The 18375-nt window shown below is 37.1% G+C and overlaps 1 protein-coding gene and 1 long non-coding RNA gene across 2 annotated transcripts in view; one reads left to right on the plus strand and one right to left on the minus strand.

Moving 5' to 3' along the window:
* The window catches only part of cfap36 (cilia and flagella associated protein 36), a 34572-nt gene that overhangs the window by 13614 nt on the left and 2583 nt on the right, over window positions 1-18375 (minus strand). The window contains exons 3-5 of the mRNA XM_055170701.2: window positions 18263-18361; window positions 15013-15127; window positions 1139-1226 (exon numbers count right to left, since the gene is read on the minus strand). Coding sequence (XP_055026676.1) covers window positions 1139-1226; window positions 15013-15127; window positions 18263-18361 — 302 coding nt within the window. The remainder of the gene's footprint in view (window positions 1-1138; window positions 1227-15012; window positions 15128-18262; window positions 18362-18375) is intronic.
* On the plus strand, window positions 4792-8342 carry LOC129453503 (uncharacterized). Its single transcript, XR_012372283.1, has 4 exons — window positions 4792-5427; window positions 6154-6193; window positions 6283-6444; window positions 8099-8342. It is a non-coding gene; the product is annotated as an uncharacterized lncRNA (long non-coding RNA).

Below are 18375 nucleotides of genomic sequence, written 5' to 3' on the forward strand. Positions count from 1 at the left end.
GATCACAATTATGATAGTTTGTTGAAATTGTCAATTATTCTCTCTCTCTCTCTCTCTCTCTCTCTCTCTCCTTAATGGCAGTGTTGTGGTTGGATAGTCCAGATTAAGGGGTGGTACTATTGTAAGTAGCCTTTCTAGCTACATCACAAAACATGCAAAATTTAAACTACCTATTTTTTCACACGCTTATTCTTTTTTGGGTTTTCTAGGTTGACAGAAGCACTGGGGTGACACTTACAGCACTTAAACATGAAAAAAGTCATATTTTCACGCTATGACTCCTTTAAAAGATTAACTAAATAAAGAATGTCAAAAGTTCCTTGATGACTCTAAAATTATCAAGAAGTATCAATTAGATATAACAGTATGAAAAAATCCTACTGTATTTTGATTATAGTGACCAAAATGATCACGGTTATCATCAGCATTATCATGGTTTTGTCAGCATGTCAAAAACAGCAATTATCTGTCAGCATCGGTCAGCATAAGCATGAACAAGAGGTTCATATGCTTAAACCAAAACTGTAGTTATTTAAAAAAAAAAAGAAAAAGAGAAAGATATGTCGTCGGCTTTTTGAACGACTTTTATGTACTATAAAAGTCCCCTCAAAGTAATCACGACAGAAGTGGACGAAAGTGGACAAAAGAGATGTATTTAAATAAATCGGATTTAAATAAATGTGTAAACAGAATGTGTCTCTCTCATCCACTTGTGATCCGATCGACAAAAACACATCTTAATACCAAGTGTAAACAGCCCCAGAGTCTTTAAGAGACAGAACCGGACTCTGTATCTCCATCTGCCCTAAAGTACCTTGTTGATCAGCTTTCTTCAGCGTTTACAGATATCTTTAACACCTCACTGGAGATATGCCATGTGGCAGATTATGAAACATTGTAGATTCTTTTGTATAGCTTTCTTTGCTCATATTTACCAAGGATGCAAACACTTTTGGCCATGACTGTAACTTATACAAGTTGTTTTAACTTCATGCTGCATTTTTACAGTGTACTCGTTCATCATTTAGGTTAAGCTGCTTAACTTGCATTAGGGTTTTTATATACTTATTAATTTACTCTGAATGGAATCAATCTTTTGTTGACATGCGGTCTGGGTCAGGTGTTGAGGTGAAGTTACCTAAGGACCTCCTGAAGAATCTTCATTTCTTGCTTCTCCAATTCACTCATAACATCCACACCATCCGTCAGACACTCAGGCAGTCCACCTACCACATACAAACAGATCACAACGCTGTAAGAGCTGACACTGTTGAATTATTTGATTCATGGTTTTACATTTCCTTAGGGGTATAACGATATTACAAGCTGAACCAAAAGATTGCGATAAACCCACCCATGATACGAATCGTGAAGGGTTTATGTCACTCATTTGTGACTAACTAATCTACAGTGGCAGCGGTGACTTCTCTTTTCGAAGGCGCTCAATGCGAAGTTCGTCACAACATGTATGTAGCCCGTCATGTGTGTGGTTTGTAATTTCAAAATATGTGTTCTGCGCTTTGAGAGATCCTGTGTGCATCACGTGCCTTGTCAAAATAAGTGCCTGATGCAGATGCGTCTAAAGGGTTTATGATAAAATAGACGCTCGCTTTTGCCAGATACTCGCATAATCTCATGCGTAATCAGAGTTTACTGTTAAGGGAGTGTCTTGCGTGTATTTTGTGAATGTGAGCGCCTCTTTTTACACGCATTCTTTTTACAATTATTTATAGGCTTTCCAAATAGACCCCTTCACGGTTCACGTCACAGGCGGTTCCCACTGCGCATGTCGGGGTCAGAAAAGCCATTACAGCAGATTGAGTTGCGTATTATTCGATATCGTCAAAAATCAGAGGTGTAAAGTACTTGAGTAAATGTACTTCGTTACTGTACTTAAGTATTTTTTGGGCTACTTTGTACTTGTACTGAGTATCAAAAATATAGGCAACTTTTACTCTCTACTCAATTACATTTTTGATTGGGTATTTGTACTCTTTACTCCACTACATTTGAAATGACACTTAACGTTACTCACTACATTGTTTATTCGTCAAATAAAAACGAGACGAAAGTGTCAGAGGGTGATGATGGATAGAGTCTGTGGTCGCGAGGTTACACGCACACACACAACTGAGGGACTTCATTTGGCGCCACGCAGGGCAATCGTATGAAATCAAAGTACTGCGAGAGCGAATTAAATGCATATGGAGAAGTCTGGTCTCGCGGTACTTTGATGTCAAACGCTGAATGGCTTGCGTTGAGCCACCGTAGCGGGACATCTGCGTGCTGCGTATGTCATAAACTGTAGAGAAAAGTTCTCGTCTGGTCTGAGAGAAGAGATAAAGAGCAAACATATGGATGCATATCACATTTGCTTCAGTCAAGGGACCCTTTGTTAAACATGTGATGCTACAATCAAAACAAAAGTGATGTGCGATTGCAGGAGGGTCATCCCGCAACTCAAAGGCAAGCACAAATGTTTATATAGTCTGATGCTACTTTATCAGCTAACCTGAGCTGGTTGATATAACTTACTATATAAGCCAAAATAAACCAGCGAGGTCCTGTAATGATTGCCCGAGTAACTTAAGTACATTATAAGATTGATAATAAGTGTACAATTTCACTGTCCTCACATTTAATCAAGTATGCTGTAATGTATTTACTGTAAAGAGGGATGCATGACGGAAGAAATGTAGTGTAATGTGAGATAGTGGTGGTACTACATGTGTTTACAATTAATCTTTCAAATGAACAACTTCACGTTTTTAATATGCATTATCATATTTCTGTTAATGTAACTTTAGTTTACTTGAATTTTTTAAATAATGGATATATAAGAATATATATATAAGAATATTTGGTAACACTTTACAATAAGGTTCATTAGTTAACAGTAGTTAATGTATTAACCAACTTGAACAAACCATGAGCAATACATTTGTTACATTATTTATTCATCTTTGTTAATGTTACACTGTAAAAAAAGTCCGTAAAAATTTCAATGTTATTGCAGCTGGGTTGCCGGTAATTTACCGTAGATTTACATTTATTTTATTTACTGGCAAGAGTTTGTTCAAAGTTAAATACATTTTAAATATTAACAAGTCTTTATCTTTACAGATTAAAACTATACAATAAAAGCCTCATGCAAAGCATTCTGGGAACCAGAAATCATCATCAACCTTTTTCAGTTTTTTGCTTCAGATTTTGTTTCCCAGAATGTTTTGCTTGATGCTGTTTTTTAGTTTTACTCTGTAAAGACAAAGACTTGTAAATGTGTAATGTTCATTTAACTTTGAACAAAATGTTGCCAGGAAATAACATAAATTTAAATCTACGGTAAATTACCGGCAACTCAGCTGCAATTTCTACGGATTTTTTTTTACAGTGTAGTTAATACAAATTTAAGCTTTAATTGTTTGTTCATGTTAGTTCAGAGTGCATTAACTATATATTTTTCAGCATGGCACATTCAAGTACACAATGACACTAGACTCAAATTAAATGGGTTTAAATTAAATTGAATGTAGATTTCTAGACTAAAATCTCATGGCATTTAGTTGAATAAAATTAGACTAAAACTAAATCAATTCAGATGACAAAAATATGACTAAAACTTAATTCAATTTTTGTCAAAAGACTATGACTATGTTTAATCTGTGTTTGTTCTGCCAGGTCAAAATTTTGAGGTGTTTGATTTCTTTTCTATATAAGGAAATAAAACCTCATAAATAAACTCTTAGTTTTTACTGGCCAGACCTACCATGTCTCTTTGTGTTGAGGACTAGTGCATCTTTGAGCCAACATTCAGTACGAGTAAAAATACTTGAGTACTTTTAAATTGGGTTACTTTAATACTTTTACTCAAGTCATATTTAAATTGGTGACTTGTAACTTGTAGTGGAGTAATTTTTACAGTAAGGAATTTGTACTTTTGCTCAAGTATGGCTTTCAGCTACTCTTTACACCTCTGTCAAAAATGCCTACTTACGTCGTGGGCTGTGAAAATCGCACCAGGTCTTCCGTTAAGTTTTCGCGATTCATGCAGAATCTCAAAAACAAAAATCACCCTGGAGAAACTCAACAGCAGTACAGCACATGAAAAGAACATGCAGAAAAGCTGAACGTATGTGGCGGAAAACAAAACTTAAAGTACATTATAGCATCTATAAGGACAGTCTTCGTGCTTTCAATGTAGAACTGGGCACAGCTAGACAGACCTTCTTCTCAAACATTATAAACAACAACACAAACAACACTCACACTCTTTTGCTACTGTAGAGAGACTAGCAAACCCTCCAAATCAAGTGCTCTTTGACAACAAATCATTCCAGTATATATACCTGACAACTAAATGGCTCTGTAATGTATTAAGAAAGAAATATGTATGAATCCAATTCATACATACCTTTATGTATTGTTGGGGATGTTTTCTTCCCCTATGGAGTGTTTTGGAGTCTTTATTTGGCCACAACTTTCTCTGTGTTTCAGCAAATGGAATAATTTTTGGTGGCAAATCTTATACTGAAACATATTTTGGGAAACTCAACAATAAACCATGGGCAAATGAACTACCCTTTCGTGTTGATCGGAATGAAAACATCCAATAAATTCAACTGCAGTAAAAATGTATGAGATCAATTTTTGTTCAATTTTTTGCATAAATATGTTAATCAACCTCAGTCCTGATCAAAACTACTAAATGTTTACAAAAATTCTAGGATTTTAACTCTTTAATTGCCAAGTTCATAAATGATGTCACTAATTTGAAGAAAAAACCCACAAAATATACGTGATTGTGGCCTGGATTTTTTTACCTTTTATCACAGTCTTGGGCATGTCAAAGATTAGTAAAAACATTAGTTTTTATGTATTGTTAGTTTTTGTGCAGCATCAGATTTTATTTTATTCTCCCCCATTTAATGTTCATGGCTGTTTTTGCCCCTTCCATTATAACAACATTTTTTGATTGCAAAGCCATGACACCTTATAACAGTGGTCACCAATCCTGCTCCTGGAGGGCCGGTATCTCTGCAGAGTTTAGCTCAAACCTCACTGAAAAAAATGGACTTAGTGGGTCTTTGAATTTAAATAAAATAAACATGTATATGCAACACAAAATATTTATATTCCTTGTGTAAACATAATTTAATTGATTAGGATTAAAATGTTTTGTTTGAATGTAAAATGAACACATTATTCTCACATTGATTAAAATTGATTGAATTGAATACTTAAAGCAATAAAATTGGGTTTGCAAGCAAAACGGCACCTCCTGAGCAGCAGGGGCAGTATAGCTCAATGAGAAGGACATCGATTGCCATAAAAGAAGAATAAAGATCGTTTGTTTTGGGCGCCAAAATGAAGACTCAGCAGCAGTCAGTCAGAAGAAGAACTCTCTCAGACGGACACCACGTTATTAAAGTAAGTTCTATTATTTATTTATGTTCGCTTCATACGTGATATATCTTCACTAGATAGACTATTTTTGTTTACAATATGTAGCCATTGCAATGACTTGTAGTAAATATTAGGTTGGTGGAGTAAGTTAACAGTCAGTCAAGCTCATAAAGAAAAACACAGCGTTTTAAAAATGTCAGCTGTTTAACGTTATTTCACGTTCGGTAGTTTTATCCGAGTTGAAAACTGTCAGCTTTGAGTTGACTTTTGAGGCACTTTTTACTCAGCTTTTCTATGGAAACGTATCAGGACAAATAAAACGCTAACCAAAAGTTATTCTGTCCAGAGTAACGTTATCCATGTAAGTAATTTACCAGATGATATCAATTGACTACATTAATAATGACATTGCGTATGAAACAAACGGTCTGCTTAATCAGATTATCAGACCCGCGTCAGTTATTCATGACTTCGCTACACCACGAGCAACATTTGATTCTATTAGAAAAAGCTTTTTTAAATGTCTCGCGTGACGTCTGGTATATTACCTGAAAAAAAAACCCGCTTTGAAGTGCCACACCTTAAAGCTGACGTTTTCAGAAGAGAACCTTGTTGTTTTAAGATCTCATTTTGTCCAACATTGCGTCCTATGACAGATATAATACTTATTTCATTATTGTTCTGTGTATGTGTGACCTTCATCATTTGAGGTTGTGTGTTGATTTCACCTCTGAATATTTCCTCTTATAGGTCCATCATCCTTGCATGCGCTACACAATCAAAAGCATTGGTAAGTCATTTCTTTCACTTTTGCACTGCTTTTAGGAGCTATATCTTATTTTTGTAACTAATATACATGTATTATTCTTTTACTCGCAGTACTCAAATATACAATGGTTGCTGAATTTAAAAGAATCACTACTGTCTAATGTTCCTGCGTGTCACCTGGACCTCCAATCCAAAAACCTGAAGAAACTCTTCTATCAGAAAGGATGACAGCTAGCAAAAAGACTTCAAACAATTAATGATCAAATGACAGAAGTAAGTAATATAGATTCATTGACATAAAAATGTGTAAACATTGTTGGAAGTACAGAACGTTTAGTATGTTTTAGTTACAACATCTTTTGGCACACGGGTCATTAAAACACCTGGGAAGATTTAAAGGGGTAGTTCACCCAAAAATAAAAATTCTGATCACTTACTCCCTATCATGTTGTTACAAACCTGTATAAATGTCTTTGTTCTGATGAACACTAAGGAAGATATTTTGAGGAATGTTTGTAACCAAACCAATCCTAAGCCCCATTCACTTCCATAGTGGGGAAAAATAATACTATTGAAGTGAATGGGGCTCATGAACAGTTTGGTTGCAAACATTTCTCAAAATAAATATCTTCCTTCATGTTTGTCAGAACAAAGACATTTATACAGGTCTGTAACAACATGAGAGTGAGAAAATGAGAGAATTCACTTTTGATGTGATTGTCAGGTGTGGTAGCACACACTCGAAACGTGGCCTCTTTATTTAACTCATTCCAGTGTAGTGAACACTAGGGATGCTCCGATCAGGATTTTTGCAGCCGATACGATCACCGATTTGTAATCTTCGTGATCGGCCGATACCGATTCTGATTTTTTTAAAGCTGATATGCAAGCTCTTTGATGACTGTAACTGTTACATTTTTTCTAAATAAAATAATACCACGGATGTTGCCTTTGTTATATTACTTGCAGTAATTAGGTATATTATTGTTTTAATAGTGACTCAAATAAATAAGCACAACAAATATTTATTCTGCATAGAGAAATTAAATATGGCTTTAAAAAGGCTTATGTCTCCTAAAAGTACTGAAAATAAAACACTTCACAGACTTTACTGTATTAATTAAATATACACGCATTCGTATGAAGTATAAAAGTTCTTTAGACAAGAGCAGAGAGTGATTTTATTGAGAGATGAATTAGGTTACTGCAGCTTTAAGACGTGAGAGAGAGAGATCGCTCTGTTCACGTGCACTGATGACAGGCTGCTGTGTGTGTGGGCGGCGGCTGAAAGCAGACAAGCAGCTGTGAGGAAAATTAAAGTTTAAACGCTCAAAACTATAAAACGCATGCAAATAATAAACTTTGGGCATGAGGATGCAATTGTCCGTGATAGATATGTGTTGTATACACTGTTTGATGGGGATGTGAAGACGCCTCGTGCTGTTGACCGGAGCGCGTCTTCATAGAAAATACACATATCTCTGTAAAGGCAAAGAGAGACATACAAATCTGCACGCCGCACATGAGCAAAGGGTTGTAAAAATGCTCGTGCTACGTAAAAAAATTTCTTTAATTGCAGCCACATTCAGGATCCTTTTGATGACAAAAGTAAACAGAAAGATCGGTTTATGAGATCGGCAGATTTAGCGAGCACCGATCGAGTCATTTAATGCCATTATTCGCCGATCTATCGGAGCATACCTAGTGAACACACACACACACACACACACCCAGAGCAGTGGACAGTGCAGCTGCCTTGCTTTGTAACCCATGTATTTGTAACCAATTGTAACATGCTGTGGCAATGCACATGGGTCTGTATAATTACATTTATATTTGTTTGCATTGTACTAATTTCCAATGACACTTTTATTGTAACGGTAACCTTTTTTCTGTTTCTTTAACTACATTTGTTTGTTTTGTACAGGGCATGGATGAAGTCAGCATCAGTGAGGTCATTTGAAGACACCAATGTTGGGATTTGTGCTCTCAAACAACATGCTTCTTGTGATGAAGAAGAGGATCTTTGTATAGTCCTGGAAGCCATGAAGGTGTTGCAACATCGTGTTTGAGCTGATGTATGCCTTAAACCTGAGCTATCCTGATCTCCGCTTTATTTTTGAGGAAATCCAAACTGCATTGAGAGTAACTGTCTTTCAGTGAAAGGATCAGAAAGACTGTGCTGCTCATTTTTGAATTTTTTATCTGTTTTAAGTGTTTTCTCTTATTAATACATTAACAGTTTGCTGCTCAGAGTCGATTTTGGAAAATTTTTTTGTATTTTGTTTTTTTTGAATAATTTATTAACAATTTATAAATTCTGTAGCTCTGACTTTCTGAAGGAGTGATATTTTCCAGTTTGTAAATTCATTTTATAAATAATAGTACTTACTGTTTTGCATGTCTCTTTGGAATGCAGTGTTTGTGCTTTAGCACTTCTAAATCTACTGTGATAGTAACTATTTTAAACATTTGGGTCAGTTTCACAGATGGGGCTTTTCCTAGTCCCAGACTTTTGCAATGCCATATATCAGTGCCATTGTTTTGTCTAAAGATGTACTCCAGTGTTGTTTTTGTAAGGTAGGTTTGTTTGTAAACTTTATTTTTGTAAAAATATCCTAATATAACTAGGGCCTAGTCATGGATTAATCTACAACCTGTTTGGGAAATTGCCCCTTTATGTATGTACTGCATGTGCTGATTGTTGTAATAGTAATTGACTGTTAATGAATTAATGTGTAGTGATTTAAATGAATTGATGATCTGAAAGCAGTGGTTTGCCTCAATATCACTAAACATTTGTACAAAACTCTTTGCTTTTTATGCCAATGCAAATGTATTTTGTATTTAAAAAGAAATAAATAACATTTGGATAATTATGGGTGATTATTCTGGTGCCAGAGACATAATGAAATTGCTTTAGAGTTACATAATCCCATAATATAAGCATTAAAAAAGCATGTTGGAATTAGAGATGAAAATCTAGTCCCCTTACATAATAAAATTACTTAAACATTACAAAATAAATGTGTTATAGTAAAGAGAAATAGCACTTTGAGTCAACATATTTCTATTAGACTACTTAAAGTAATTAAAATGTTTTGGTCTGACACATAAAAATTAATTTGAGAAAATTATTTTGGTTTTAAACAATCGGATCATGTGGGACCGATGTACACATTAAAATTACGTAAATTGAAAGGATTTTTTTTTTCAGTGCTTAATCAAACACACCTGAAGCAGCTAATTAAGGACCAGGAATGGTGAACCCTGCATTCTTGATTTATCATTCTTGGTGGTTTCCTGTTGAAAAGTCCACAATTACTAATTACTTTCATTTTGTGTGTTTTTCCTCAAATCATTGACATCACTATGAACTTTTCAACCAAAGAGCCAAAATCCCTGAATTCTGTAAACATCCGGTAGTCTTGACCAGGACTGAGATTGATTAACAGATTTATGCAAAAAAAATCTGATACATTTTTACAGCAGTTTAACCTTGTGGATGTTTTCATCCCAAACAACACGAAAGGGTTAGCCTGGGTGCCAGCCGATCTTAGCCCCGCCCACCACATTTTGAAAAACGGGAAGATCGGTCTGGCGTTTTTCCGTTGAGGAGCTACTATGCGAGTCCCAAAGCTGGTCGACGAATCAAATTGTGAGGGCGGGCTTTATACGATGATGGACAGATGATCAACAGTAACGTATCAACCACGTCACCAAAGAGCGCGTGTGTTGAATCTGTTTACAATGAAATTGTTGCCGCTGGAGAATTCAGATGTGTGGATTCTGACATTGAGTCTGTTCTAAAAGATATTGACAGACATTGATTTAAAAAGAGGAACAGAGAAACGCGATCGAGGCATTTCTTTATGTTTTTGCCGTCCTTCCTACGGGATTCTGCAAAAGTTGGTCGCACTTATGGAGGACAAAGTTAAAGAAGCAACTGAAATGGCTATCACGGCGATGCAACTCGGCGTGCACGACGAGATGGATATAATTAGCGGTCGTTGCCAGCTTCTTTTCGTAAGCCCGGAAATGTGACTGCTGAATAAGTGGAGGGACATGCTAGGCTACGATATTTTTCAAGCCAACGTAATGGGTAGCTATCGTCGTGGATGAAGTTCACCTAACGTACAAATGGTAAGAGATAGTCTTACTCTATGACTTAGTAAATACTTAATGTTGTGATGTAAACGAAATGTTGTAAACATAGTAGGTGTTGATGTACCTTCGCTAACTCAGACTTAGTATAATCACAATGATGTTAGTATCATTGTAGCGAAATTACTAGCAGTTCGGTCAGGCTGCAAAAGACGACATTTGAACATACGTCACACACTCCGTTGCTCTGATTGGTCATAGGTCTATCCAATTGAGTGGAGAGGCATTTTTCGGTTGAGACACGCCTCATAATTTTAGCTCAATGGAGCGGTATTTAGAATTGAGTATGACAACATCAGGCTATGAAAGGGTAGTAAATTTGAACAATGGGTTAAGCCTCCTGTGATGTTTTTTTTTAGGTGTTTTCAGTACACAGATGGTGATATGAAGTATGTGCTCTTCAGTTTCTGATTGGCTGTGTGTTGCTAATCATCAAGTCATAACATTCTAACCCCGCTTCGTTTCACAATGCACACATTTGGGTAAAACCACAAAAGCAATGCTAGCCCTGCTTCAGAGCTTCATAACCCTGGGTTAAAATACACTGCTTAATTTTTTATGATTTTCACAAAAGTTTAATGCCTTCTTTAAATATATAAACATACAATCAAATGAAAGAACAGACACTCTGTTACATTAATTAATTCTCTATTTATCGCCTCTCAAATATGGGTAGGTTTCTTCAAAAAGACCAAATATTAAGCAAAAAGCTGAGATAATGGCATTTTTGTAAAGGACTTTTATTAGAGATCAGATTCTGAGCAATGATCAAAACATACACAGAGTATCAACTGTTTGGCCTTAGTGGATGCTTAAGTGTTTTATAAGTTGGGTAAGAGCACCACCCGGTGGATAATAGTGGAAAAGAGGATTGTGAGGGAAGTGTTTTCTATATATTATATTAGGGGTGGGCGATATCTCGGTATTTAAACTATGACGATATATTTTTAAACCACGAAATTGATTTTGGCATATCGTGTATATCGATATGTTTATATTTAATTCTGATTTTGCTACTTTGCTTGTTTGCCTTCTCTGTGTGCTGTGCCTCCTTGTTTTTGTTCCCTCTCCCCTCATTTAACATGGCGGCGCCCGTAATGAGCCCAGAACTACAGAACTCGTCGCTCCATTAAATGAAAGACAGAGTGGTGTAGCATCACAGAGTCCGTGGCATTTCATATAGCGGCGAACATGGCACCCATTGCCGTCGTTGAACAACGTGGCTTTATACGCATGCTAAAAACACTTGATCCAAGATACAGTTTACCTAGTCGGCATTACTTTGCGAGACAAGAACTCCTTTTCCTATATGCACTGCTTAGTTGAGTTGTTTTACTTTTGAATAAAAAGAAGCCAATATATATTTTCTTATTTTTTTAGTTAAATTATTATTTTTGTATACAGGGATTTTTTTATGTTGCAGAAGCGCTTTGTTCCTACGTGAACTACCTATTTGCACTTCAATAAAAAGCCCTTGTGGAATTTGGCATATTTGTTTTGCGGTAGTTTTTTTGAGGAGGGTATTTTTCACGCAAAGCCATCGAGATATACATCGTCAAAAATGAGATATAGCATAATATATCGAGATATACTGTACATTTCATGCCATATCACCCAGCCCTATATTATATTGTTTTTTTATAATATATTAAAGTAATTTGTTACCTTTTTAAATTTTGTCTCACTCAGTGCAGATCTACTTTCACTACGTGTTCACTGCATGCATTGCTTCTCTCAAACTGATAACATGTCTGATGCGGGCTTAAGTGAAGCAGAGCGGGCTAATTTATTTAGGAAAGTTCTGACAAAAACGTTTTGTGTAATGAAAATATGCACCTTGGTTTTATTCAGTTGTGTTAAACAATCACGAATAAGCTATACACAACTTAAACCTAAAGGACTTGTGCGCTAATCTTTTTGGAAAGATTTGATTCTGTGATGGTTGTGCACGCTCCTTTAACGCTGCAGTCAGACACTTTTTCCAGGAATGTAAATAAGCATCTTTAAGCAGCACTATGTAGTTTTCAACCTTAAAATAATGTCTCTAAAATAATTTCAGTGGAAGAACAACTCTTAACTGGACGAATTCTGCTGCTGCAACCTGACTAACCTCCTAACTGCTACAATCACACTCTGTAAAGTCACGTGGTACTTGCAGACCCACAGGCTACCTTACCTGCTTCAAATGACTTTCTGCATTCAGTGGTTCTGTCTACAAATTCACATGTATTGCCATGCCCACGGCAAGGCTATACAACAACAGTAATTACAACACTGATAACAGACATTTGCGTTTTTCAACCACACGCGAGAGCTGTAAGTCAGTCTTACATAATGCTGCATTAAAATATCATCAAATAGCACAAGCACTTTGTTAAAGGGATAGTTCGGCCAAAAACGATATTAAACCCATGATTTACTCACCCCCAAGCTGTCCGAGTTGCATATGTCCATCGTTTTTCAGACAAACACATTTTTGGATATTTTAGAAAATATTTTAGTTCTTTCTGTTGATTAAATGTAATGTTACGGGGTCCAGCAATAGTCCACGACCTTCAAGTCCAAAAAAAGTGCGTCCATCCTTCACAAATTAAATCCAAACGGCTCCAGGATGATAAACAAAGGTCTTCTGAGGGTAATCCGTGCGGTGTTGTTGTAGAAATATCCATATTTAAAGTGTTATTAACGTAATTAACTACCTTCCGGTAGCGCCACCATCTTAGAGTCATCCGCATTCAGGATGAGCGCTTACGCAGCATCCAGCGGTTTCTCTGCTGCTGCTCTGTCCCCCCCGCCCTCCGAATTTGTCATACGTCACTAAGAAAAGTGCGTACACTACGCTAATACTCTCCACTGAGTCTAAGATGGCGGCGCAACCGGAAGGTATTTAATTACGTTAATACAATTTTAAATATGGATATTTCTACAACAACACCGCACGGATTATCCTCAGAAGACCTTTGTTTATCATCCTGGAGCCGTTTGGATTTAATTTGTGAAGGATGGACGCACTTTTTTTGGATTTGAAGGTCGTGGACTATTGCTGGACCCCGTAACATTACATTTAATCAACAGAAAGATCTAAAATATTTTCTAAAATATCCAAAAATGTGTTTGTCTGAAAAACGATGGACATATGCAACTTGGACAGCTTGGGGGTGAGTAAATCATGAGTTTAATATCGTTTTTGGCCGAACTATCCCTTTAATGCATCTGGTCATCAGTAAGCTCCCTACAACCACCATTATATACCATCCAAAAAATATGGGCACTAGTCTGGAATCACAAATACTTTTACATACTCAGTTTTCTTTTTTCTATATTTACCCAGAACTAATAATCACTTAAATCAAATTGCATACTTTTCTATACCTTTTCATACTGCATAGCAAGATCTATTATCACGTCACAAATAGCTATTTAGAATAATTGAATTATGAAATAAAACAAGCAAGATCCATAACTTTAAATTAGGGCTGTCAAAAGATTTATCGCAATTAATCCAAAATAAAAGTTTGTGTTTACATAACATATGTGTGTGTACAGTGTGTAAATATTCTGTATATAAAAAACACACACATTCATGTATATTTTTAAGAAATATTTGCCTTTATATACTGTATATACATTTATATAATTTATATTATATAAAAATATAAATATTTTATATATTATAACCACTTTTTCTTAAATATATACATGATTGTTTGTGTTTTTATATATAAATAATAATATACACAGTACACACACACACGTTATGTAAACACAAACTTTAATGCTGGATGCGATTAATCTTTTGACAGCCCTAATTTAAATCTAAAGTAAGAGGGAGACTCACTAGTCCACACATATGCCATTTCAAACATATGCCGCTTTTCCATTGGAGGGATTATAGGCGTGTCGTTATATGCCTACTGCTGTGACATCATACAAGTGAGAGTTCATTGTACATTTCCATACATTTATTTATTTCTCAGTCCGCTACAAAATTAAAATTGGCCAACACAAATGTTTGCACATCGTGTTTATCACTACCTCTATATCTAACATGACAGTTTCTGTTCAAACACCCATGGCGTCAGTCGACGGCGCTCCGCTGAGCCTCATTTAAGTTGCATTTAAGCATATAATGCTGACGTGCTCGTCGCGAATGTTCCGCCACAAACTGCAAGTCTGGAAAAAACTGTTCTGGTGTTCCTGATTCTCAACCTGTGGATGTTTTTCATCGCTACAAGGGAGTTTGGGAACTTATAGCAGAGCACAGATGACAACATGTTTGCTCGAGACAGCGCAAGCTAGCACTAAAGGTAAAGCTAATCTACATTATAGCGATGACGCTGTAGTGACGATTCTCTCAGACTAATCAGTGACCTACAGTGTTTTTGTGTCACGTTTGATATCAGCTCGGGTCGCTTGGAACCCTAACCGAGGTGGTACAAAAAAAGTATTGGGTACTACGTACTGCACCTAATGGAAAAGCTCCCAAAAGTAAGCTGACCCAAACCAAACCGTGGGGTACTATGCAATGGAAAAGCGCTAATACACTCTTATCTGGTAAATTGCAGTTAACAGATCATGTGTGAACCGAACCTGCGCGTGTGTACACCACATTTTTGTATTTACTAGTCATTCTATTTACTGAAATTATTGTGTAAAAGAGGTTATTTATGTGAGTACCGTTTCTTTCTTTAATGACGTGTAAAGCCTGCAGCTGTAATTCCATGTTCTTCTGAACCATCAGAGAGCGAAACATCTGGAAATCGTCCGTAGCAAGAACTGGCTGAAAAACGGCCTGTAAGACAAAAAAACATCTCATAATTTACACTGTCAATACGATCATATAACCGATATAGAATTTACACACAAGGTTGAAAATAGATTGTGTGTCAGTTGTCGAGTGAGGTCTGCAGAGGTGAGTAAGTGACAGTGGTTCTTCCATTAATGAGCAGTGAGAAGGACATTAAAAAGTGAGCACCACGGACGGCACCTTTACACTGTATGCGATGTCACTGCTGAAAAGCTGCTTTTTTGTCTGCTACATAAGCTGCTTAGATTTTTGTGTTTGTGTAAAAAAAAGTTTTGTTTAAAGGTCCCATTCTTCCTGTAGTTTTAAAGCTTGGATTATGTTTACAGTGCGCAATATAACATGTGTTCATGTGTCACGTGTAAAAAAACGCTGTACTTTTCACACAATTAACTTATCTCTAAAGCGCTGTTTTCAATGTAATAAAAATGGGCTGATGTCTTCCTTGTTCTATGAAGACCCTCCTTCAGAAATACGTTTGATTGTTGTGATTCGACAGCAGCTTAGCTTAGCCTGGGCCATTTGAGCTTAGGTGGCGACTGACATATTCCTGTGGGCGAAATTTAGTCAAAAACTCGTATTTTGACGTCATTCAACCGAGAAGTAGAGGGTTGTAGTCCAAACGAGCCGTTCACTGTTGGATTTGAAAAGAGACTTCTATTAAAGAAAATATACATTACACATTAACTAAAGTTTGAAAAATGGGATCAGGAAGAACGTGACCTTTAACAAATAAACTTTTGTTTATTTGTTTTTTTCTTATAACAAATAACATGTTCATTTGTGCTGGGTACCACTCTCATTCAAGTATTAATAAAGAAGTAAGTATTAAAAATACTCACCACACTGCAAGAAAATTAATGTATTAGGAGCCGTAAATGTCTTTAGGAGGTGGTTGTTATTTTGAATGGTCTACATGGTGTGACACACAATTTTTTCCAGGCGCATCGGTGCCGTAGGAAGTTGAAAATACTTTTACAATGCCACGTCGAAAATGCATTGGAAAGGAGGAAAAGATGAACATTTTGGAAAGTTTTACCCTGAGAGTAAAAATGTATGTGTGATTTTCGAATGTCCTATCCAGCCTCTTGTGTAAATGACTTGATCCCCGCAATTCTCAAAAAGGAATATATAATTTTTAAATTAACTAAAATAAGAGCGTGTAAAAGTACAAGATCATTGTCGCAACTTAAGCCAGCTTTCCACACGACATTCGGACAAAACTGTCGGAGTTCGCCCCATAGTGGCAGTCGTAATGAAGTTTCAGTTTAAACGTAACATGGAAGAGCAGCTCATTCCTGCGCAAGAGGCTTCATTCTAATATTTAACATAGTGGAATAAATAAATTAATGCAAATGAATGACACAATAAACAGCTATGCATACATGACAAAGACTGCCAATATTTTTTGCAGAGAACATATGGAGAAAAGATTAAAATTAATAATATATTACTTATCAGTAATCAGTTGTTTTTAATAATCGCACAGGGTTTTGATTAGAATACACTGAAATACATCACTTCCGGTAGGTGTATTGAATGCGGTGTAGTCGCACAGGTAAAAAAATGTAACGGATGCAACGCTCAAAACAGATCCGAAAATTGCGCATCCGCAAATGGTCATCACTTCACGCAGCAACTTTGTGACGCTACATAGGAAATTAATGACTTTCGGTTTATCCGCCGTAGTTTGTTGTGTACTGTGGAAAGGCGCCTTCAATGTTATTTACATTTAAAAGATTCTAACTCATGGAAGTCTTACGGCGCATTCACACGGGGCGTAAGCGTTAACGCTCAACGGAACGCTTGTCTGAACGCTACACATGCTCCGTTCTTCCATAAACGTAATTGGCTGGCTCTGTCTAGGTAATTTGCATAAGGCAATCTGATTGGCTGACGCACGCGTTGCCGCTTGAAAAGTTGAGAAATGTTCAACTTTTGCCGCGAGCAACGGCACTGACGCAGCGCCGACGGATCCACAATTCAGTTCGGCAACGCATGACGTCACCCATTAAAAGTGAAAGGAAGCGTTAACGCTGACGCCCCGTGTGAATGCGCCGTTATACTTCATTAAAAACCAATCATTTATTATGTCAGTGGTTCTCAACTCCAGTCCTCGGGACCCACTGCTCTGCATATTGTGCATGTCTCCCTTATTTAACACACCTGATTCAGATCATCAGCTCGTAAGGATAGATTCCATGAACTGAACTGAGGCTCTGTTTACACGTACATGGTTATTTTTAAAAACTGAGAGATTTACCTTCGTTTGTGCCCCTCGTTTACACGCAAACGGAGAACTCGCCTCTGAAACCGATTGTTTCTAAAAACTCCGGCCAGAGTGGAGATCTTGAAAATCTTCGGTTGCACGGTTGCATGTAAAGTGAGACAAACGGATGTTTAAGCAGGCAACGTCACAGAGTATGCGCCAGAACTCGCACCTACGTCAAAAGTGCGACCCATGTTTACATGTGACTGCTACTCTGAACGCTTCCAAGATCACATTTATGTTCGTGCAAACTCGTTTCGTGTGTTTGTATTTGCAAATACAGCTGCTCCATTATGTTGAGGAGCAGAGACGAGTGCTCGGAGGTCAGCAATTTAACGCGTGTTTGACTTCATGCGGCGCTGCAAGAACCGACAGACAGATGATGTCAAAGTACGGCGAGAGCGATTCGAAATTACACCTCTACGTGTGATTCCTCAACTCGCTCTCGCGGTACGTTGACGTCATCAATCACCTACTGCAACAACTCCTCCCTCCAACATGAAGAACCAGTTCACGTCACCACCAGCGCGGCCGGTGGTTGGCTTGCGTGGGCTTGGGCGTCTCTTGGCGGCGGATATGCACGGGTGCGTGTGAATAAACACTTTTCTGAAAACTGACATGTGTGCACGATATTGTTTTTGAAACCGGAGAGGTTGAAATGTCCGTTTATGAAAATAGCTGCCCACGTGTAAACATAGCCTGAGTGTGTCAGATATGAGAGACATCCAAAATGTGCAGAGCAGCGGGTCCCGAGGACTGGAGCCGAGAACCACTGACATAATAAATGATTGGTTCTTGTGAGATGTAACATAACCATAGTGGGTGTTTGTGTAACATGAGTAGAGTATCTTTACCTGTAAAGTTTTAGACCTGGTTAAAGCTGAAGAAGCTTCTAGAAATTGCTCCTCATGAATCCCAACCTCCTGCATGTAGTTCTCCAGCAACCTCTCCACCTCAATATCAAATG

This window comes from Misgurnus anguillicaudatus, chromosome 11, assembly GCF_027580225.2.
Source record: "Misgurnus anguillicaudatus chromosome 11, ASM2758022v2, whole genome shotgun sequence".
Classification (NCBI taxonomy): domain Eukaryota; kingdom Metazoa; phylum Chordata; class Actinopteri; order Cypriniformes; family Cobitidae; genus Misgurnus; species Misgurnus anguillicaudatus.